We start from the raw sequence: 23,505 nt of genomic DNA on the forward strand, positions 1-23,505 counted from the left end.
TTTTCCGTCAACGATACCAGGGACACCGAAACACCGGGGAACATGAAATTTGGTGGGCATGTAGCCCCACTAGACTTTTACGGAAAAAAATCGTTTGGTCCCCGGGGGCCACTCCCCCCCCGCGCTGGGCCCCCCCAAACCCCAAAAATGCAGTTTTTCCTAAATAACTACCTGAACCGTGGCACCGAGGATGAAGAAATTTTTATGGTATGTTGGTCTTAAGGGCCCACATCAACCTAGCCCATAATCGATTGTCAAAGTTTTTTTTTTTTTTTTTTTCGTCATCTTACTGAATTTTTCGTCAACGATACCAGGGACACCGAAACACCGGGGAACATGAAATTTGGTGGGCATGTAGCCCCACTGGACTTTTACGGAAAAATTTCGTTTGGTCCCCGGGGGCCACTCCCCCCCCGCGCTGGGCCCCCCCAAACCCAAAAAATGCTGTTTTTCCTAAATAACTACCTGAACCGTGGCACAGAGGATGAAGAAATTTGTATGGTATGTTGGTCTTAAGGGCCCACATCAACCTAGCCCATAATCACTCATTTGTGATTTGCGCCCCTCCCATAAAAAATGAAAATGCAATATTATTCTGCTTTAATCGCCCCTATCTTCAGTTGAGATGTTCAGAACTGCACCATATTTCATGTGTATGATTAACTTGACATCCTCTGGGGGTATCCTCTGCTAAGTTTCGTAGAATTTCATCCATGGGGGGGTATAAAATAAAATCATTTATGTGCACATTTAGTGACTGTACACTCATCGGCCTGTAGATGGTGGTGTTGAGCGAAGGGTTGCTGGTTTAGGATGATACTGTCACACACACACATGCAGGAATACAAACAAATGCAAGCATGCACACACACTGACATCCACACGCACAGACACACACCCATACACACACATACAAATCCACATGCACAGACATACACACACAAACACACACGCGCACACACATGTACTGTACGCACGCATACATACACGCACAGACACACAAACACATACACACACACACAGACAGACATGCACATACTACTACTTTTTTTAGGTATATATATAAACACGCAATACAGCCAAATTGCTCCACGTCATTTATTTTTGTGGAAAGCCAGTGCAGGCCTGAGCGGCGGTCATATTTTGTACCGCCATGCGGTACTTCTAGTTTACTAAAGCATTCGTTTTTACCTTATGTGTTGGAAACAGGCTCCCATAACAAACAGCTTCTTTCATTAATGATAACACTCTGATCAAACTAAGAAACTTGTTTCTCTGTTTCTGTTTTTAGCAGCAGTTATTATTACTGATTTAAGACCTGAGACACGCATGTAAGTGTGAACATTGTTATTCAGTCATTCATAGCAACTGATACCAAACTATTACATGTCAACATAGGAATGTAATGTTAATTTTAATTGCAGAGATGAAGCTCATCCATCTCTAACAACAGCCTCAGTGACTATTATTACAGAAATACACCGCCAGGATGAGCAAAACAACTATTTATTAAGGCATGTAAATTAATTCATTTGCTTATATTGCATCTCTAAATTAGAAACAAAGTTTTAACAGATGAATTTGCTGCACAATAAAAGTGAGAATAGTTCTGTATGATAAACACACATATGTCTCTCCATCACTGCAGGCATGATGTGATTCTGCTCATGAGTCTTGTAGCGACGCTTGTGCTGTTCCTGCTTGTTTTTCTCGCTGTAATAGTAACCTGGAGGCTGAGAAAGAAGCCGGGTGAGTTTTCTCTTTACACTTCTGGAGGACTGACAGTATATTATTGTGCTTCAACAGCTACTTAATAAAGAAATCAATAAATGGGCATAATATACTGTATATATGGATTACAGTATGTGAGAAGAAAGAGGCTGTAAAGTGACTCGAGAGGCATCAAACTAGCACAATTACAAAAACAGGGACAAAAAATGGGTCAAATTTACAGTTTTGCATCATGATACACACACATTTGACAACAAAAAGATACAACTGACAAGAATCAAGTATTTTATATCTTTTGTATATGCCATTCATAAACCCTGTCAACTGTAATTGTATAATCTTAAAAATAAAGGCTCCAAAAGCTGGTTTTCACAACAATACAAAAAAAGAGGGTTTTTTTAACAGTGTCTATGGAAAATATTATGATATTTAATCTTCATATCTCACTCTGACAGAGAGGGGTCACATTAGAGAAGAAGAACATTTTAACACCACCAGTGATACAGTAAGTAGAATACAGTAATATAGCAGCCGCTACTGTAAGTCATCAGTCCTCTCTGCAGACATTTACTAAGATGATGATTGAAAATTAATGATCATCAGTTGTGTTTCTTCACAGTCTTCTGCCTCAGTGGACGGCTGTTCGGTGATTTACAGTACTGTGATCTTTCATAAGGCAGTAAGTGTGGTCTTTGAATGCTCTGAATGACTGAGTCACACTGCAGTTTGGGCTGGGACGTCCTGTTTGTCCAAATCAAAAGGGAAACTTGTTTTAGGATGGGGTGCTGGGGGAGGGGGGTCAACACATTTGATTAAGAAACAATATCATGTCTATAAAACACATCAAACTCCACGATGCACAACAAGCGTATTGGTGAGAAGAACACAAAAATACACACCGGGATATTTAACTGCACATAACATTAGTGACATCATCGATACTGCTTGCAATAATGCAATGGGAATTGTCTACGGGAAGTAAATTTAGCCTTTAAATAAAAGGGTTTTGAGCTGTTGTTTACACTGCCACATACAATAAAAGTGCATGCACAGCGACAGGAACATTAAAATTAGCACAAAAAACTTTTGCCTACCTTGCAGAACACTGAAGATGGACTTGGATTTTCTATTTTGAGATTCAGTTTCTTCACATCATTTACAGCTTTTGTCTGACACAAGAGGAAGGATTGGGATAGGCTTATCCAGTTTCGAGAAAGAAAACATCACATGCTAAATGAATACTAGTTAAAACTAGGTTTAATGCCAACATACAATTTATATTATGTTTATTACAAATTAATTACTAAATGCTTAAATGGAAATCCTCAGCACCCCTGCTTCCCATTGCCCCTTTTTGTAAATTATCACTATTTTTGCATTTCTGTTATGTGACATTTGTAGCACAGAAATTACAGACTAATGGTTGTGATACAGAACTCTTAAAGCTGATCATGTTTATTCACAGCCTTTATCGTCAGTGGATCCAGAGGACGACGGGATCTACAGCTCTGTGAACTTGAAAGGCTGTGAGTTCATATCCATACACACCCTGCTCCTTCTTAATGACGTTTTGAGCAAATTAAAGTAATTTGTGAAAGTAAATGAAAGTCATTGTAAATTAATAATAAATCTATTTGTACCATTTCAGTTTTTAGTTAGTGTAAACCTGTTAACTGTCACTTTGGAATAAGATTGCTGAAGTAAAAACACTTTTAAAAAAAGTTACTTTAAGTTTACTGTAAAGAAAATGTTCTGTACTAAACTTATTTTATGCAAAAATATATATTTTACAAACTCTGAAATTGCTAAAACATCAAAGCCACATGCTAACCAAGCTGTGTTCCAAAGTTGGCTATAGGCCTTCTAAACTGAATACTGAGATCACTCAATGTGCTGCAAGTGCAACTGAAGAAAACACAAGCAAATAGAAAAAAACACCAGCAAATTAAGAAAACATCATCAGTTTGATAACACACGTGCTGCAAATACAGACACGTATTTAGCGTTGTGAGTGCGTTTTGAGTTTTTGCAGCACGTTTTCTTAATTTGCTGGTGTTTTTTTCTATTTGCATGTGTTTTCTTTAGTTGAGCTCTCTCAGCCACCGTAGTTTAAGCTTTCAAATGATACCGAATTTAAGATGAATAATAAAATATGTGATAGGAAAAAAAGGCAATAAAAAAAGAGCACTAACCATCCCACTGGTGGGACAAGTTAAGGAATAGTTCACTTTAAAATGAAAATTCTGTCATCATATACTCACCCTCATGTTGTTTCAAACCTGTATGAATTTCTTTCTTCTGCTGAACAGAAAGGAAGATATTTAGAAGAATATCAGTAACCAGACAGTTTCTGGGTCCCATTGACTTCCATAGTATATTTTTTTCCTATGGAAGTCAATGGGACATGAGGGTGAGTATATGATGACAGAATTTTCATTTTAAAGTGAACTATTCCTTTAACAGGTTGTATGCAGCTAAAACTGTAAATGTGTCAGCGTTGTGTGTGTGCGTGTTTAAATGTAGTTGGCTTTTATAGTTGAAACAAAATGAATAATTCCAGTCTTGCAAAGAAGTGCATTTCATTTCTCTGCATCTTTACATCACAGGGACATTCCAGAATGGATTCTTGACCAAATGGAGGACAAAAGTGACACAACAACACGTTAGAAAGAGCTGAAACCTTCATTTTTCTTTTCATGCAAGTCCAAATTAGGCCTACATAAATTGTAGGCTTACGGAAATGCAATTTTGTTAGTAGTTATTAAATTACAGTTCATTTAAAAAAAAAAAACTAAGTTATTTTACTTTTTAGTTTATTAATGTTTTGTTTTGAATTAATTAATTTTAATTGCACAGTAAATAAGGACGTAAAATTGCTCATATAGCCTAATGCACATCTGTCCTGTAAGTGTGACGCCATCTGATGGTGAATTTTATCTACAGTTTTACCATGTACCTCTTCATCTGCTCAAATTTATATCAACAATTTTTAAAACCAAGTAATGTATCATTCGTGATGCCTTGACCTGTTCAACAATCATCTCATATGTGTGATGTTCTCATTGTAACTTTTTAACATCTCAGTGATGTTTTCGTTTTTTCTTTAAGTTCTAATGTGAAACTTCCTGAAATTTTTAAAGGAATAGTTCACCTAAATTAGCCTGGCTAACGTCAGACCAAGTCTCATTTGAGACTTGGTCTGGGAACCACGTGTTCATTTTCTCGTATTTGAGGCGTGGTTTACGAATGCCCAGAGCCGTTTATTGGGTGCTATGAATGTCTATCAAATGCGCCTGTACGTAGCTCATAGCCAATCGTTTCAATTATACCAGATGACGTATGTAGAGCGACAGAAATTCGACGAGGAAAAAGACGATGGGTCAAAGATTTATTTGTACACGATGGCGTTTAGCGAATATTACCGTTTGTGCAAGATAAACATGAGGGTAGAAGGTAACGTTGAGTCTGATGCCATGTTGGATCCATAGATATAAACAAACTGCTTCGGTGTCGTCATTGTCTTGCTGCTCCCTCCCCGTTCTGTGATTGGTTCCCTTTTTCAGGGGAAAATCTGGTCCATGGTGTCCAGGCTGCCTAGCAGCGTGAATAAAATCGCGCTGCGAGCAAGGCAGCATGGGGAAACCCAGGCTACACCTAAATATGAACATTTTAATTTCTCACCCTCATGTTGTTCCAAACCCGTTCGACTTTCATTCATTAAATTTCACACATTTCCGAGGATTTATCACACATTTCCGAGGATTTATCATGGACTGTACACACGGACACTGTGGTGAGAAAGGCAAGACAGCGCCTTTATCACCTCAGACAGCTCAGGAGATTCAAGGTCTCCCAACGGATCCTGATTTCCTTCTACTCTGCTGCTGTACAGAGTATTCTGACTGGAGCTATATCTGTTTGGTACGGTAGCAGCTCCTGTAGGGACCGGTGAGCCCTGCAGAGGGTGGTGAAGGCCACTGAGCGGATCCAGGCAGACGCCTGCGCTGCCACAAAACACGTACAGAGAGGATGAGGAACAGTTTTTTCCCTGCGGCAATCAGAGCCCTGAACTCTGCACTCTGAACTTTTTAAACTTTTAATACACTTTCAACACTTTTAAAAACAGCCATTGAATTTTAACATTTGTACATCTGTCTGTCGATCTAGCTTTAACTTATATTATAATAATATTTTTTTCTTTCATAACTATTATACATTGATTTTATTACTATTGTATATGTAAATTAGTCATAATCATAACTTAATTATAACTTAATATTAATTTAAATATAAACTTCCGCTAAAACCGCTATTGTACTTTATTGTATTTATTGTTTCTATTGTATTTTATTTTTTAGTTACATTGCATTTATTTTTATTACAATTGAGCACAGAAGTACAGTGCGTGTCACAAAAACATTTCACTGCGCATCTTGTATGTGACAAATACAACCTTTGAACCTTGAACCTTCATCTTCCAAACACAAATGAAGCTCTTTTTAATGAAATCTGAGATCTTTCTGTCCCTCCATTGACCACTACCACTTTCAAGCCCCAGAAAGGTAGTAAAGACATCATTAAAGTGATCCATGTGACTCCAGTGGTTTAACCTCAGCTTTATTGAAAGTGGAAGTTGCGTTGGCTGTCAATGGAGGGACAGAAAGCTCAGATTAACCTCAGAACTAACCCTTTAATATCTGCCTTTAGATGCTATAGAGACCATGCAGCGCCGGTTCTCTGAATATTCTGCAATTATGGGTACATTAAGTTAAATGCTTTAATCAGTTCATTCTCGTGTGTATCATATGATGTATTTATATTGTTACTGACCAGCATAGTTTAGCAGTTTAATGATGATTTTTATTGGGTATATACTTGTAATTCAGGCATTATTTGAGTGTTTTGTTCTACTGTGCTGTATTCTATAGAGTCTCTGTCTCCCTCATCTGGTTCTGTTTGGGATCTACACCCCTGTAATGGGCTAATGATGTGGGTTGAGATGATCAGTGGAGGCAGGTGTTTCAGGTTAATGAGAAGCCTTAAAAACCCTCAGATTGTGGCGTTCCTGGAGGAGAAGGAGGGGGTGAAGATATTTGCTGGGTTTAGTCAACTGGTGCTTTGTGTGGCTGTTGAAGGAATCATTGTGTTTTTATTGAAAGAGTGGGATGATATTGCCCAAAAAAACAAGGTTGGAAAAATAATGAGGGATACAGATGCTTTTTGCTTTTGTTGGCTTTATTTTCTTTAGTTTCAAACAGTCAGTGAAGCAGGGTTACTTGTATTTTTTTAAATCTTTTTAAGCCTGGAAACAAAGTTTCAGTTTGTCTTTCAACCTGAAAAATGTGTACCCTTTAAAAATCTGTTTAATGCACTAACAAATGCTTGCCCTCTATATGAACCTGACCAGTTAAATAAACTGTGTTTGAACAGTCTTTTATGGGTTGTTTTAGTCTGTTATACAAATGAGTCTTATATTTGCATTCGTCATTATTTATTTTGCTTGTTGAATTACTTTGGATTTGTACTTTGTACATGTTTTTATGGTTTTGATTTTATCAGTGAATATTTATAATTACTTTTTGAAAGTCCTTCGAATTAAGATAAAAAGCTGTAGAAATGTAAAAATCCTGCAATTATTACCCAAGATGAAAGGTACAGACTCATTCTACAATGACCAATATAGTGGGGCATGTTGTCACAATGGAACCTGCTATTTCAAAGCGAAATTTAAATGGTAAACGATTATGAAACGGGAAAGATTTTATTTTGGCCAGCCAATGTTATAAATTTATTCATTTATTTGACATAACTGTGATAACTGTCACTGTGTCACAACCACCAGCTGAGGGCACTCCATCATTCTGCTTTATCTCACCATGAACTACATTTCCCATAAACCATTGCACTGCAGTTCTGAGTGTTATCCTAGTTTCCTGTGTCTTGGGTTTTTGATTCTCTGCCTGTGTGTTTGACCTTTTTCCTGTAATATGTATTATGATTCTGGATTGTCCCAATAAATCTGCATTTGGATCTTCACCCAGAGTCTCTGAGCAGTTCATAACACCCTGAAATTGATAATGTGTGAAAAGGTTCTCAATTCTGCTTTTTACATTACATCCCTGACTCTTGTCTGAATGTGTGTCAGTGATGTTTTGTTGGGCTTGATACCCAAACAAGAATGGAATTGTAATTTTAGTTTGGAGAATGAAATAAGATGTTTATATAAATTCTGTTCTGCCTGGTTCGTAATATGCATGAAGCTCACCATGCACTATATAAAATATCTCTTTTTATGAATTAAGGGTCAATAATCTATAAGGTCTTCAGCTTCAGTGTTTTGTACATTGTATTTGTGCATATTTCTTTGGGAAGTGTTGTACTGTAAGGCTGCCTCAGCTCTTTGCTTTTATCTAAACCTTTTCAAGTGCATGTAAAATACTCTTTTGTCAAACCATTCATAGAGTGTGTGTGTGTGTGCGCGCAGGATTGATGATGTCTCTGCTGACTTCAGTTTTCATTACATCAATGAGTAGAAACAGGAACGGCTCATTATCAGAGGCAGGAAGTCAAGATTTTCATTTCAGGTTCTGTCTTTTACTCATTCGGACGGTCACATGGCTCTTCCTCTGATTCTCCTTGGTGTTTTACTTTACACTGCAGGTAAGAAAGAAATTACATTCTTAATCTTCCCTCAAAACATGCTTTTATATTTGTTTGTGTAAACTAGCCTGTTCTTCTGTTGTTTCTTTGTATACTTTGATTGATTTCACTTCTTAAAGACAGCAGGGTGAGCAAGTACTGCATGTAGATTTGATTATAAGTGTGTATATATAATATATTCTACTTTACAGCCACTGTTCAGTTTATATCCAGCTGTGTAAGACTTGAACATTGCATAAAAAACCTTTCAACAGCTTAAAAAAAACAACAACAACAAAAGAACTTCCAGTAACCGTACAGTTGCAACACTCATTGTTGACTTGGAAATTTTTAAAATGACAGTATTAAAATAAATCACTGGAATGTTCTTAACACAAATGTACCATTTCATTTGATGTCTAATATCCCACTATTTCTAAAATCACCTTCCTCAGACCATGACTTAACACTTTCATATTGTCATATTATGTTACATTATATTGTATTAAACTTAAAAAGTCCCCCTTTCCATATTTCACCTGCTGTAAGTTCAACAACATCAAACACATTCATAAGTTAATGGAGGCAGGAGGTCAAACCAAATAAAAACCATTGAACACGCTGAACAAATAATTATTTGATGCATATATTTTTTATTTAATTTGAAAATTGTTTTAGCTATTTCGTACCAGTATTATCATTAAAGCTTAAAGTTCTAAAGTAGTGGTTTGAGAAAACTTGTTTATAACATAACTTGTTTAAATCCTCGGAAGTGTGTGTGTGTGTGTGTGTCTGTGTGTGTGTGTGTGCGTGCGTGTGTGTGTGTGTGTGTGTGTGTGGTTTAGGTATGTTATGGGGACAAAGTGTACCCAAAAAAAAATACCAGACATTTTTGATCTTGTGGGGACATTTTTTTTTGGACCCCATGAGTAAATCAGCTTATAAATCATACTAAATTAGGTTTTTTGACAATTTAAAAATGCAGAAGGTTTTCTTAGATGTGTAGGATTGTTTTGGGTTAGGAGATAGAATATACAGTTTGTACAGTATAAAAATCATTATGTCTGTAGAAACCCCCCATAAAACATGGAAACCCATGTGTGTGTTCGTTCTCCAAATGTCCCCACGAAGATAGAAAATTGTGTAATATTTTGACATTGATAATGTAAAAATGCAGAAGGTTTTCTGTGATGGGTTAAGTTCCTATTGGCTCACTGAAGAGTTAAAGGCCACTGTCGGAGTGACCTCTCTCCTCTCTCTTCTCTGCGTGTTCTGGTTGCTGTTCGAGTGTGAACTCACCCGGCCTCAGAGCTCACACACCACATCAAGACACAGGCCTCAACACATCAAGACATGTGTAACTTCCTCAACCATTAGAGAGTCAAACTAAAATTGCAAGTTCATCATCATTTCTTTGTTTAACATGGAAGATATTGAGCAACTTCAACACCATTGACTCAAGTATCAAGTCATCAAGCATCAAGTCTTTATCCTGAGACTGCATCCAGACGCTTGTTCAAGGGATACTTCACCCAAAAATGAAAATTCTGTGATCATTTACTCTCCCTCAAGTTGTTCCAAACCTGCATGACTTTCTTTCTTCTCCTGAACACAAAAGAAGATATTTTGAAGAAAGTCGGTAACCAAATGTCTGATGGACCCCATTGACTTCCATAGTAGGAAAAAAAACATACTATGGAAGTCAATGGGGACCAGCAACTGTTTAATTACCAACCTTCTTTAAAATATCTTCTTTTGTGTTCAGCAGAAGAAAGAAAGTCATACAGGTTTGGAACAACTTGAGGGAGAGTAAATGATCACAGAATTTTCATTTTTGGGTGAACTATCCCTTTCAACGGACCGTCTACTCTCCACCTGCTGACATAATGCGTAAACATTATGGGAAGTGCGCTAGCCAGACGGGATTTAAAGTTTGTCTGGAGACCCAAGTTTGCTTTGAAGACGAAAAAACGTACCAAGCACATACTGAAACCTAACGTGTGTGTGTGTGTGTGTGTGTGTGTGTCTCTGTGTTGTTTGCCTTTGGCTTCATGTTCTATTGTCCTGTCTTGTTTTGTAATGTGTAGGGGAGACCTGAAATGAACACTTCCAATTTTTCCAACTAGAAACAACACACACAAACACACAAATAGTGTTCAATTGTTGAAGCTGGTGCACATTTGCTCATTTTATTCAGTTTTGTTACACACACACACACAACACACACACACACACACACACACACACACACACACACACACACACACACACACACACACATCAATTATGTTAAAAAGCCTGTGTTGAATAAAAACCTTTCAAATTAATTTTTTATACATTTTCTAATGTTACATCTAATGTATGTTTCAACTAACCCGGACTATGTATTGTAACATTTCATTCCTCGTTTGAAACTGTTGCTATACTGTATTCTGGATATACACTACTTTTTTCTTTTGAATGGCCGTCAACAGAGACATCAGGTTTTTTTTTTTTTGTCTGCCCATATACTGTATGTATCTCACTGTATCTGATGTCCATGTGGTGAACAGTGCCGGTGGAGCTGAGGTCAGTCTCTGCGTGAATGTGTTGCTTCTTTACTGACTCGTGTGTTTTTGTGGTTGGTTTCTGTTCAAAGGCCACAGTGCAGATTCACACTCACACATTATTATTTTACTTGCACACTCACTACAGGAACCAATGTAGCCACAACACATTTTTAAATATTCATGAATACATTTTAAATACATAATTGTGAATTATTTTAAGGAAATATGAGACACTGGGGATGGTTGCAATACTTTTTTATCTCAAACTTTAATATAATTTTTTCCTATATTCTTTGCTATGAATAGTGTTTTGAAATATTTTGAGTTGTAATATTTGAAAACATGTACAGTTTAGATTTTGTATGCATTTATTTTGTCAATCAAAATGTTCAAGTTTTATATCAAATTGAACAAGAGAATCTGCTTATTCAGATTATACCACTACTACAGTATCTTTTAACATGCTTTAACCTGTTCACAAATCAAATTAGCCATAAGGAAAATGTTGATTGTTGTTGTGTTGTGGCTAGTTTGAGTTTGTTGCTGCTACTTTGCTCACTTGCTGATGCTTATTTTATGTGGTTTCAGGCGATGATATTTCTGTTCTGAAACGGAAACAGAGACACTTCAAGAAGTGACCAGCTCCTCTCATACACTCCACTATAGCACACACACTCCACTATAGACATGATTTACCTTCTGATTCTCTCTGGGATTTTACTTTACATCTCAGGTAAAATATATATAATTTTGTTTAAAGTATTACTAAACCATTGTATAGTCTGTTGTTATTTTTTTTTAATGGTTTAAGTTATAATTCCACTACATCATGTGCAGTTTGTGTTTTATGTTTTCTCCCATACGTTTATTCTTGTCCACAGGTGCTGCTAGAGTTAATACACTGAAACTTAATATAGCAGTGAAATCTGGATCATCTGGCATTATTCCATGTGTGTATGATAAACAACACAAAGAAAACCACAAATATTTGTGTTGGGGGAGAGATTGGGGCACTTGCAGTATATTGGCATATGCAACAGGAAAGACAGGAAAATATTCCATCACTGATTATCCAGACCAGAGTATTTTTACAGTGCGATGGGACAAACTGAAGATCTCCGACTCTGGATATTACTGGTGCGCTGTGGAGATTGGTGGCCCTGGCACTGTAGACGATGGTTATTATTTGTATCTGACGGTCCAATCAGGTAAAAAACTTCTTTCCAAATTACGATTTACGAATTACAGTTTTGTTTTCTGACAATGCAATTTATTAAAATAGAATAAATATGAAATGATTAAGCTATAAATAGCGTTATAAATAATGTAAAAGGTAAGTGTTGTTGTTGGGTTATATATTTATTATAAATATAATATAATACAATATAAAAATGAAATAATGAAGATATAAATAACATTGTAAATAATATAAAAGGTATAGGCTAAGTGTTGTTGGGTTATAATATGTATTTCTTTACACACAAGTAAACCGAATTACACCTTTAAAGTATTGGGTTTCAACTTACTCAAATATCTAATGATACATATGTAAAAAAAAAAAAACTTTTAAAAAAGATTGAAAGTGATTCCAATTTTGACTTATATTACTAAGATGCGATTAGTTAGTTTACAGATTTATAAGATTATATAGTTTACTCTTTATCATAGAAATGGACAATGGCGAACATATTTAGACAGTTTGTGAACCCCTTTAAGAGAGTTTTATATAACTTTTAAAAAGTCCAGTACAAACGTTACTGCCACTCATCAACGGCAGCTGTCACAGTTGGCGACAAGAACAATCCTCCGGCTAGACCATCCCGTTTAACAACGTTCAGTCAGACCGTTTCACACATACTCCTGTGCAGTACAGTACCACAAATACATAGACATTTTTACAGGCCTAAATATGACAACAATCACATAACCCATAGAGAAAGTTTAGGAATAGTCACACATAATTTATACACATACTGTAAAAGCAGGATATCAGGGTTTTAAAATCAAACGTAAAAGAAAACAATGTATCACGGTTGTTTAAACCAATGAACATTATGTGTCGTCAGCAAATCGTTTCCCATCGATAACGTTCCCATTAAGTTATAAAAACGTTATTTCTGAATGTTCTAGAAACGTTCAAAGCGTCCACTTTTTTAGACGTTGTATTAACGTTATTTCTTAGTTATAAGAACTTTATTCAAAACGTTATTAGAACGTTCAATTCTCCTGTTATATAAACGTTGTATTAACGTTCTTGCTTGGTTATAAGAACGTTATTCAAACGTTATTAGAACGTTCAATTCTTAGGTTATAAGAACGTTTCCATAACGTTCCCATTAAGTTATAAAAACGTTATTTCTGAATGTTCTAGGAACATTCAAAACTGTAATGATGCTGGCTGAATCAAAGGAGGAATCAGGATCCATGTGCAACAGCTTTAATTAAACAGACTCAGAACTAGACAGACATAGACTTAGACTAGGGAACATGACTCAGGAACAGGAACAGGAACAGGGAACAGGAACAGGGAACAGGAATCAGGAATCAGGAATCAGGAACAGTACAAACAACATTACAAAGTCAAGAACCCACAAACACTGACACAATACACAGGGTTTAAATACAGAGACAAACAAGCTAAACAAGATAACAAGGGGGCGTGGCTAATCAGAAACACCTGAGGAAACTAATCAACATAACGGGGAACTGTTAAACAAGGGACAAGACAGGGGAACACAGACATGAATCATGACATAACCCCCTCTCTATGGGCGGCTCCTGACGCCCAACAAAACAAAAAAACAATAGTTCAGGAGGGTGGTGGAGCGGAGGCGGACCCGGGGGCGGGATGGAGGGCCAGGCCCATGGAGCGGCAGAGGGCCTGGAGACTGCGGCAGGACGGGAGGCCAGGGCGGATCAGGCTGTGCAGGCGACCAGGGCGAAGCAGGCATTGCAGGCGAACAGGGCGGAGCAGGCAGTGCAGGCTGTGCCGGCGACCATGGTGGAGCAGGCAGTGCAGGCGGCCAGGGCGGAGACGACCCTTCAGGCGGCCAGGGCGGAGCAGACGGTTCAGGGGGACCAGGCGGACCTGGCGGTTCAGGGCTACAGGGCGGACCAGACAGTACAGGAGACCATGGCAGCGTGGCCTCCATGATCCTATCAGGGGACCTCCTGCCCCCCCCCAAAATTTCCTTGGGGGCGGCTATGGGGTTATGGGCAGGAACAGACACCGGCTCAGGAACAGACACCGGCTCAGGAACAGACACCGGCTCAGGAACAGACACCGGCTCAGGAACAGACACTGGCTCAGGAACAGGAACAGACAGCGTGGCGGCGGCCATCTCTGCTGAGGGCTCAGGTTCAGGCGTGGCGGCAGCCATCTCTGCTGAGGGCTCAGGTTCAGGCGTGTCGGCGGCCATCTCTTCCGGAGACACTGGCTCGGCGACGGCCATCTTGTCCGAAGACACTGGCTCGGCGGAGACCATCTTGTCCTGAGACACTGGCTCGGCGGGCGTGACGTGAACAGTCTCTGGATCGGCAGAAGTGACGTGAACAGTCTCTGGATCGGCAGACGTGACGTGAACAGTCTCTGGATCGGCAGACGTGATGTGAACCGTCTCTGGATCGGCAAACGTGACGTGAACAGTCTCTGGATCGGCAGACGTGATCTCAGGAACAGAAAGAAGCTCAGGAAGCATGAAGGCGGCCATCCTGGGTACCAGAATTAGGCGTGGCCGCCTTCTTGGCTGGAGACTCCCCAAAGCTGCTGCTAGATCCATTTTTGGTGGGTTCTTCTGTAATGATGCTGGCTGAATCAAAGGAGGAAGCAGGATCCATGTGCAACAGCTTTAATTAAACAGACTCAGAACTAGACAGACATAGACTTAGACTAGGGAACATGACTCAGGAACAGGAATCAGGAACAGGAATCAGGAACAGGAATCAGGAACAGGAAACGGGAACAGGGAACAGGAACAGGAACAGGAACAGGAACAGGGAACAGGAACAGGAACAGGGAACAGGGAACAGGAACAGGGAACAGGAATCAGGAATCAGGAATCAGGAACAGTACAAACAACATTACAAAGTCAAGAACCCACAAACACTGACACAATACACAGGGTTTAAATACAGAGACAAACAAGCTAAACAAGATAACAAGGGGGCGTGGCTAATCAGAAACACCTGAGGAAACTAATCAACATAACGGGGAACTGTTAAACAAGGGACAAGACAGGGGAACACAGACATGAATCATGACAAAAACGTCCAGTTTTTTAGACGGTGTATTAACGTTATTTATTGGTTATAAGAACATTATTAAAAACATTATTAGAACGTTTAATTATCTTGTTATAAAACGTTGTATTAACATTATTGCTTGGTTATGAGAACGTTATTCAAAACCTTATTAGAACGTTCAAATCTCCTGTTATATAAACGTTCTCTTAATGTTTTTCTAAGATTATGAAAACTAACGTTCTTAAATCATTACATTCACTTGTTTAAACATTCTCAATGTTTTTGCATATAATGTATATATGACAATCATTTTATGAAAGCACCTTATTAAGAACTTTCAGATTTTAAAATTAAGACAAAAGATCTAGAAAGATAATTAAAATCAAAAAGACCCATGAATCATGTCTATAATATGTGTAATGTAGTCCACTGAAGGCGAGCTGAAGTGAACCAAAGTGTAGTTTATTTCAAGATACAGATACAATTGAAACCGACTTGGGTTAAATTGAAATATGAAATTAACATGAAAATAAACCTGGACTAAAACATAGAACTGATTAAACTTCAAAATAATGAAACATGAAACAAAACTAAAACTACCTCTTTACCTAACCCTAACCTATCAGCAAGCTAAAAAAAAAAAAAAAAAAAAAATTTTTTTAAATGATTATCCACGATCACATCAGCTTCCACTTCCGGCACATCGGACTGGACTGGACTAAACCCTGAGAGGATCTCCGGAGACACTACAGGGAGAAAATATAACAGTGTTGTATTAAAGTGTGGTGAGATTAGTATGAAAGCACTGGGATGCTGTACTTGCTCATGCAGAATATCTAATTAGATTTTCTGACCATTTACAAAAAGTTTAATCTGCTTTGGAATATTGGGTTCGCCACGTCTTTTAAATTCGAACACATTATTCTCTATGAGTGTACACACACCGGCGGCAACTAACACAGTGTTGTTCTCAGTGAAATATGTTATTTAATAGGCGGCATCTATGCCGGTGAACCGAACAATGGTATAATGATTCAGTTCGACTCCCAAGACAAGACGATGTTCACCCGACTGGCCAATAGGAACGTGGCCCCGCCCATGACACAATTTTCACAGTGAAAGCAGAATCCTGACACGAGAGCAAGAAATTCCATCGAGAGCAAAGAAAAGCATTTTGAGAGAAACACTTTTTTTTTTTTGAGAAAATGTTTTCACACTGATAGCAAAAAATATATATTTGAGAGTTTTTTTCAAAGTATTTTGAGAGAGATTTTTTTTCTCAGAAATAATTTTTAAAAATTCAGATTGATATTTTTTATGTTCTATGGGAAAATACTCTCTCTCAAAACTTTTTTTAGTCTCAAACATTATTTTTTGCTATTGGTATGAAAACTTTTTCTCTCAAATATTTTTTTTTCTCTCATGAAATGCTTTTTTGCTATCAGTGTGATAACTTTTTCTCTCAAACTTTTTTTTTTCTCTCAGATCATTTATTTTCTAGCATGTAATAAAGACACAATTCTCTCTCCATATGGTTAAGCGTTTCCCAAACCAAGTCCTCAAACCTACGTCATCAGAGAAGGGACGCCATTCCAGACCGGAAGTAACTTTTCAGACTTTGATTAAAGATTACGACGGCAAACAATTTTTTTCTGTGTTTTAACTTGCACGGATTAATTGTTCACCACAAGACTAGTAATATGCGCTAACAAGGTAAATAGGGTCAATTTTGATTTCAGTTGGACTTTAAGCAGTTTTTGAGATTTCAGTATTCCCCAATTCAAATAGATAGTACTTTCCCAAAAATAGCTGCCTGGAGGAATTGAAAATATGGCCTTCCATACACTGTATATTGTAAATAGCACAATTTACTATACTGATGGTTGTTAAAACGCGTAATTACAGTCTGTGAAAAGGGTCCATTACTGTTGTCAAGCGCTCGATCCAAATATCAAATTTAAAGGGGTGTTTCTAAACTAATAATAATATTTTAATAAATATTTTAACCCCCCCCCCCCCCCCCAAAAAAAAAAAAATCAGTGCATTGTCACTGTATATACAAATTATGTTTCTGAAGTTGTTTTGCAGAAGATAAAAGCTGTATGATTAATTTGTAATTACTAATATTTGTTTTAATTTAGTAACGTTTTTAAAACGTTCCACTAACAAGTAAGAATAACGTTTTAATGCTAACGTTTTTAGAACGTTTATCAATGAAGTTAATCAGCATTGTGATAAAAGTGTCTAATTCATACAACAAGCAAAATGCACTCAACTTAAATGAATACTGCTATTTCCTGTTGAATACATAATTATTTTATATTCTGGGATTTTTTTTTCTGACCATAAAAAATAAGTTAAATAATGTCATTGCATTGTGTCATTAGTTGTGTCACTGGATTTGCAGAATAAAAAGCTGTATAACTAATTTGTAATGACTAATATATATATTTTTAACATACTAACGTTTTTAAAACGTTCCACTAACAACGTAAGAATAACGTTTTAATGCTAATGTCTTTAGAACGTTTATCAATGACATATAACGTTGGCACAACGTTATAATAACGTTACAGCAAGAACATTTTTGAAAACTTTTAGAGAACTTTCAGAGAACGTTAGCCAATGTTCTGAGAACGTTCCCTGTTAGCTGGGTCGCAAGAGTTTTTTTACATAGCCTACGTCAGCAGGACATCAGAGCCTTGTATACAGTCTACGGTACAGGACCACTCGGACACATTTTTAACCGGCATTTCACGGTTATCACCTGTGACCGCTTCTGCACTGATTTTGCTCTTCTCAAACAAGCGTATTCATTCTGGAGTTGGACTGGTTGCTCTGTAGCCTATTATTTAATGCACTGAAAAGAACCGTCTCATAAGAGTGATTCGTTCTGGATCACATTACTCGCTGAATGTGGTTTAAAAAAGCAGTAAAGCGGTATCAGTGCAGGAGACATTTTTTGAATACGGAAACAGAAATTGTTATTTTTTGTTAATTTTTTGTATTTTAGTACAGCATTCCTGCATATCGGTGAAAGAATGAACTTTCTATAGTACAGGAACCAAACTTCCACATTTTTCGGTTCTGTGACTGTAACTGTTAAAAAATAAAACCAGTTTTGAATAAAGTGTGTTACCATATAGTAAACACTTACAAATATCAAATAAATCAAGATCAAGGGAATTTAGATAGGCCTATTTACATTTTATAGCCAATAAGACAATTGATGGACAAATCTTATTGTCTTTTTGACTGTGTTCAGCTCCTGGTGTGTATGTAAAGAGCAGCAGTGTATCTGGACATGAAGGGGATAATGTCAGTGTCCAGTGTTTCTACACTTCTGGATATAAGAATGAACTCAAACAGTGGTGCAGATATAAAGATCAGAGCTGTTACACTGAGAAGAGGACTAAAACATCCCAGGATTCATCAGTCCAGATCAGTGATGATGGGGGAAGCTCCTTCACTGTGTTGATGACTGGACTGAGACTCAGTGATTCTGGATGGTACCTCTGCTCTGTAGGAGATCTGCAGGCTCCTGTTCAACTCACTGTCAATGAACCCAAACCTGGTAAGATCACAAATCAGTTCAGCTGTAAAAATGGAGACACTCTTAATGGCCTAAAAATAACTAATAATGTTTTTCTTCTTTCAGTGACACATATTCCAACAACTACACCATCTGACCCCGAGACAGACAAGTAGGTGTACTTTTTGACCATTTAAAAGAATCAAATGCATCTAAATACATTTGTAGCCCAAAACCCTGTTGATCCTGTTCCCAAAATTGGTTTACATGATTTGTTCACAATTTGGACTGATTAGGTATTTTTTAAGGAAAGAAGTACACGAGAAGAGCATACAAGCCTACTTTGTTTTTGTGTTCCACAGAAGAAAGAAAGTATACAGTATACATACAGGTTTGGAATGATAAGACTTGATTGTACTTTCATTTTTGATTGAACATATTTTTCTCTCTCTTTTTACATTGTTTTGCAGGTACACAACTCAGACATCTGCAAACAGAAATCCCACAAGTGTGAATGAAATAATAACCAGTAAGGAGCAGCTGAACTGGGTTAATCAGATCAAATATTTTTTATGTGTTTAATTACCAATTATGAAATGACATGTGTAATCATTTATCCATCAGAAAAAAAATACTCTGGAGACAGTCGTTGTTTAGATGCACTGCATACAATGGAAGCCAATTTCAGCCACATACGAAAAAAAAAAAAATGCTTTAGTAAATCATATTTATGACATAAAAGTAGAATTTATGACATAAAAAAGTCATAATTATGATACAAAAAGCTGAAATTCTATAAAATGTCAGAATTATGACAAAAGTCTAAATTATAACATAAAAAGTCATAATTATGACAACATTTTTAATTATGACATTAAAAAGTATGAAAATGTGTAAAATCATGCTTAATTCATAATTATAACAGAAAATTATGACATAACTCTAAATTATAAGAAAAAAAAGTCATAATTATGACATCAAAAGTCACGATTATGACATAAAGTCAACTTTTTATGTCATAATTATGATTTACCAAAGCATTCGTTTTTACCTTATGTGGTGGAAATGGACTCCCATAACAAACAGCTTCTTTCATTAATGATAACACTCTGATAAAACTAAGAAACTTGTTTCTCTGTTTCTGTTTTTGGCAGCAGTTATGATTACCGATTTAAGACCTGAGACACACATGTAAGTGTGAACATTGTTATTCAGTCATTCATAGCAACTGATACCAAACTATTACATGTCAACATAGGAATGTAATGTTAATTTTAATTGCAGAGATGAAGCTCATCCATCTCTAACAACAGCCTCAGCGACTATTAATACAAAAATACACCGCCAGGATGAGCAAAACTACTATTTAAGGCATGTAAATTAATTCATTTGCTTATATTGCATCTCTAAATTAGAAACAAAGCTTTAAGAGATGAATTTGCTGCACATTAAAAGTGAGAATAGTTCTGTATGATAAACACACATATGTCTCTCCATCACTGCAGGCATGATGTGATTCTGCTCATGAGTCTTGTAGCGACGCTTGTGCTGTTCCTGCTTGTTTTTCTCGCTGTAATAGTAACCTGGAGGCTGAGAAAGAAGCCGGGTGAGTTTTCTCTTTACACTTCTGGAGGACTGACAGTATATTATTGTGCTTCATTTACAGCTATTTAATGAAGAAATCAATAAATGGGCATAATATACTGTATATATGGATTACAGTATGTGAGAAGAAAGAGGCTGTAAAGTGACTCGAGAGGCATCAAACTAGCACAATTACAAAAACGGGAACAAAAAAACGGGTCAAATTTAGTTTTGCATCATAATACACACATTTGACAACAAAAAGATACAACTGACCAATCAGAATCAAGTATTTTATATCTTTTGTATATGCCATTCATAAACCCTGTCAACTGTAATTGTATAATCTTAAAAATAAAGGTTCCAAAAGCTGGTTTTCACAACAATAAAAACAATAAAAAAGGTTTTTCTTGAACAGTGTCTATGGAAAATATTATGATATATAATCTTCATATCTCACTCTGACAGAGAGGGGTCACATTAGAGAAGAAGAACATTTTAACACCACCAGTAATACAGTAAGTAGTTTACACACTGATGGAATTCAGAAATCTTCAGAAAAGAATCTAAATCTGTGTTTGTGTTTGATGCAGACCGCCTCTGAAAACCAGATGACATCCATCAGTCCAGCAGCCGCTACTGTAAGTCATCAGTCCTCTCTGTAGACATTTACTGAGATGATGATTGAACATTAATGATCATCAGTTGTGTTTCTTCACAGTCTTCTGCCTCAGCGGACGGCTGTTTGGTGACTTACAGTTCTGTGATCTTTCATAAGGCAGTAAGTGTCGTCTTTGAATGCTCTGAATGACTGAGTCACACTGCAGTTTGGGCTGGGACGTCCTGTTTGTCCAAATCAAAAGGGAAACTTGATTTAGGATGGGGTGCTGGGGGAAGGGGGGTCAACACATTTGATTAAGAAACAATATCATGTCTATAAAACACATCAAACTCCACGTTGCACAACAAGAGTATTGGTGAGAAGAACACTTGTTACACAAAAATACACACCGGGATATTTAACTGCACATAGCATTAGTGACATCATTGATACTGCTTGCAATAATGCAATGGGAATTGTCTGCGGGAAGTAAATTTAGCCTTTAAATAAAAGGGTTTTGAGCTGTTGTTTACACTGCCACACAATAAAAGTGTTTGCACAGCGACAGGAAAATTAAAATTAGCACAAAAAACTTTTGCCTACCTTGCAGAACACTGAAGATGGACTTGGATTTTCTATTTTGAGATTCAGTTTCTTCACATCATTTACAGCTCATGTCGGACACAAGAGGAAGGATTGGGATAGGCTTATCCAGTTTCGAGAAAGAAAACATCATGCTAAATGAATACTAGTTAAAACTAGGTTTAATGCCAACATACAATTTATATTATGTTTATTACAAATTAATTACTAAATGCTTAAATGGAAATCCCCAGCACACCTGCTTCCCATTGCCCCTTTTTGTAAATTATCACTATTTTTGCATTTCTGTTATGTGACATTTGTAGCACAGAAATTACAGACTAATGGTTGTGATACAGAACTCTTAAAGCTGATCATGTTTATTCACAGCCTTTATCGTCAGTGGATCCAGAGGACGACGGGATCTACAGCTCTGTGAACTTGAAACTTGAAAGGCTGTGAGTTCATATCCATACACACTCCGCTCCTTCTTAATGACGTTTTGAGCAAATTAAAGTAATTTTTGAAAGTAAATGAAAGTCATTGTAAATTAATAATAAATCTATTTGTACCATTTCAGTTTTTAGTTAGTGTAAACCTGTTAAATGTCACTTTGGAATAAGATTGCTGAAGTAAAAACACTTAAAAAAAAGTTACTTTAAGTTTACTGTAAAGAAAATGTTCTGTACTAAACTTATTTTATGCAAAAATATATATTTTACAAACTCTGAAATTGCTAAAACATCAAAGCCACATGCTAACCAAGCTGTGTTCCAAAGTTGGCTATAGGCCTTCTAAACTGAATACTGAAATCACTCAATGTGCTGCAGGTGCAACTGAAGAAAACACAAGCAAATAGAAAAAAACACCAGCAAATTAAGAAAACATCATCAGTTTGATAACACACGTGCTGCAAATACAGACACGTATCTAGTGTTGAGTGCGTTTTGAGTTTTTGCAGCACATTTTCTTAATTTGCTGGTGTTTGTTTCTATTTGCATGCGTTTTCTTTAGTTTAGCTCTCGCGGCCACCGTAGTTTAAGCTTTCGAATGATACCTAATTTAAGATGAATAATAAGATATGCGATAGGAAAAAAAGGCAATAAAAAAGAGCACTAAGCATCCCACTGGTGGGACAAGTTTTCAAAAATGAAAATTCTGTCATCATATACTCACCCTCATGTTGTTTCAAACCTGTATGAATTTCTTTCTTCTGCTGAACAGAAAGGAAGATATTTAGAAGAATATCAGTAACCAGACAGTTTCTGGGTGTCATTGACTTCCATAGTATATTTTTTTCCTATGGAAGTCAATGGGACATGAGGGTGAGTATATGATGACAGAATTTTCATTTTAAAGTGAACTATTCCTTTAACAGGTTGTATGCAGCTAAAACTGTAAATGTGTCAGCGTTGTGTGTGTGCGTGTTTAAAGTTGGCTTTTATAGTTGAAACAAAATGAATAATTCCAGTCTTGCATAGAAGTGCATTTCATTTCTCTGCATCTTTACATCACAGGGACATTCCAGAATGGATTCTTGACCAAATGGAGGACAAAAGTGACACAACAACACGTTAGAAAGAGCTGAAACCTTCATTTTTCTTTTCATGCAAGTCCAAATTAGGCCTACATAAATTGTAGGCTTATGGAAATGCAATTTTGTTAGTAGTTATTAAATTACAGTTCATTTAAAAAAAAAAAAAAACTAAGTTATTTTACTTTTTAGTTTATTAATGTTTTGTTTTGAATTAATTCATTTTAATTGCACAATAAATAAGGACGTAAAATTGCTCATATAGCCTAATACACATCTGTCCTGTAAGTGTGACGCCATCTGATGGTGAATTTTATCTACAGTTTTACCATGTACCTCTTCATCTGTTCAAATTCATATCAACAATTTTTAAAACCAAGTAATGTATCATTCGTGATGCCTTGACCTGTTCAACAATCATCTCATATGTGTGATGTTCTCATTGTAACTTTTTAACATCTCAGTGATGTTTTCGTTTTTTTCTTTAAAGGGATAGTTCACCCAAAAATAA

The 23,505-nt window shown here is 36.7% G+C and overlaps 2 protein-coding genes across 3 annotated transcripts in view; both read left to right on the forward strand.

Annotated features, from left to right (window-relative positions):
* The window catches only part of LOC311085998 (uncharacterized protein), a 35,141-nt gene extending 27,380 nt beyond the window's left edge, over positions 1-7,761 (forward strand). The window contains exons 9-11 of the mRNA XM_084118626.1: positions 2,351-2,410; positions 3,197-3,257; positions 4,338-7,761. Coding sequence (XP_083974752.1) covers positions 2,351-2,410; positions 3,197-3,257; positions 4,338-4,408 — 192 coding nt within the window. The 3' untranslated portion in view covers positions 4,409-7,761. The remainder of the gene's footprint in view (positions 1-2,350; positions 2,411-3,196; positions 3,258-4,337) is intronic.
* Positions 7,762-8,320: 559 nt separating this feature from the next.
* LOC311085991 (uncharacterized protein) overlaps positions 8,321-23,505 on the forward strand; it is an 83,169-nt gene continuing 67,984 nt past the window's right edge. The window contains exons 1-14 of one of the 2 annotated variants that reach the window (XM_084118612.1): positions 8,321-8,391; positions 11,508-11,652; positions 11,801-12,127; positions 18,427-18,735; positions 18,820-18,865; positions 19,164-19,222; positions 19,848-19,884; positions 19,978-20,064; positions 20,199-20,299; positions 20,746-20,795; positions 20,871-20,918; positions 20,999-21,058; positions 21,851-21,918; positions 22,978-23,494. In XM_084118612.1, coding sequence (XP_083974738.1) covers positions 11,607-11,652; positions 11,801-12,127; positions 18,427-18,735; positions 18,820-18,865; positions 19,164-19,222; positions 19,848-19,884; positions 19,978-20,064; positions 20,199-20,299; positions 20,746-20,795; positions 20,871-20,918; positions 20,999-21,058; positions 21,851-21,918; positions 22,978-23,038 — 1,299 coding nt within the window. In that variant the 5' untranslated portion in view covers positions 8,321-8,391; positions 11,508-11,606 and the 3' untranslated portion in view covers positions 23,039-23,494. Of the gene's footprint in view, positions 8,392-11,507; positions 11,653-11,800; positions 12,128-18,426; positions 18,736-18,819; positions 18,866-19,163; positions 19,223-19,847; positions 19,885-19,977; positions 20,065-20,198; positions 20,300-20,745; positions 20,796-20,870; positions 20,919-20,998; positions 21,059-21,850; positions 21,919-22,977; positions 23,495-23,505 lie in introns of those variants that run through there. The other variant, XM_084118613.1, reaches the window with a different exon arrangement.

Source organism: Abramis brama (assembly GCF_963993115.1).
Source record: "Abramis brama genome assembly, chromosome: 7".
NCBI classification, from domain to species: domain Eukaryota; kingdom Metazoa; phylum Chordata; class Actinopteri; order Cypriniformes; family Leuciscidae; genus Abramis; species Abramis brama.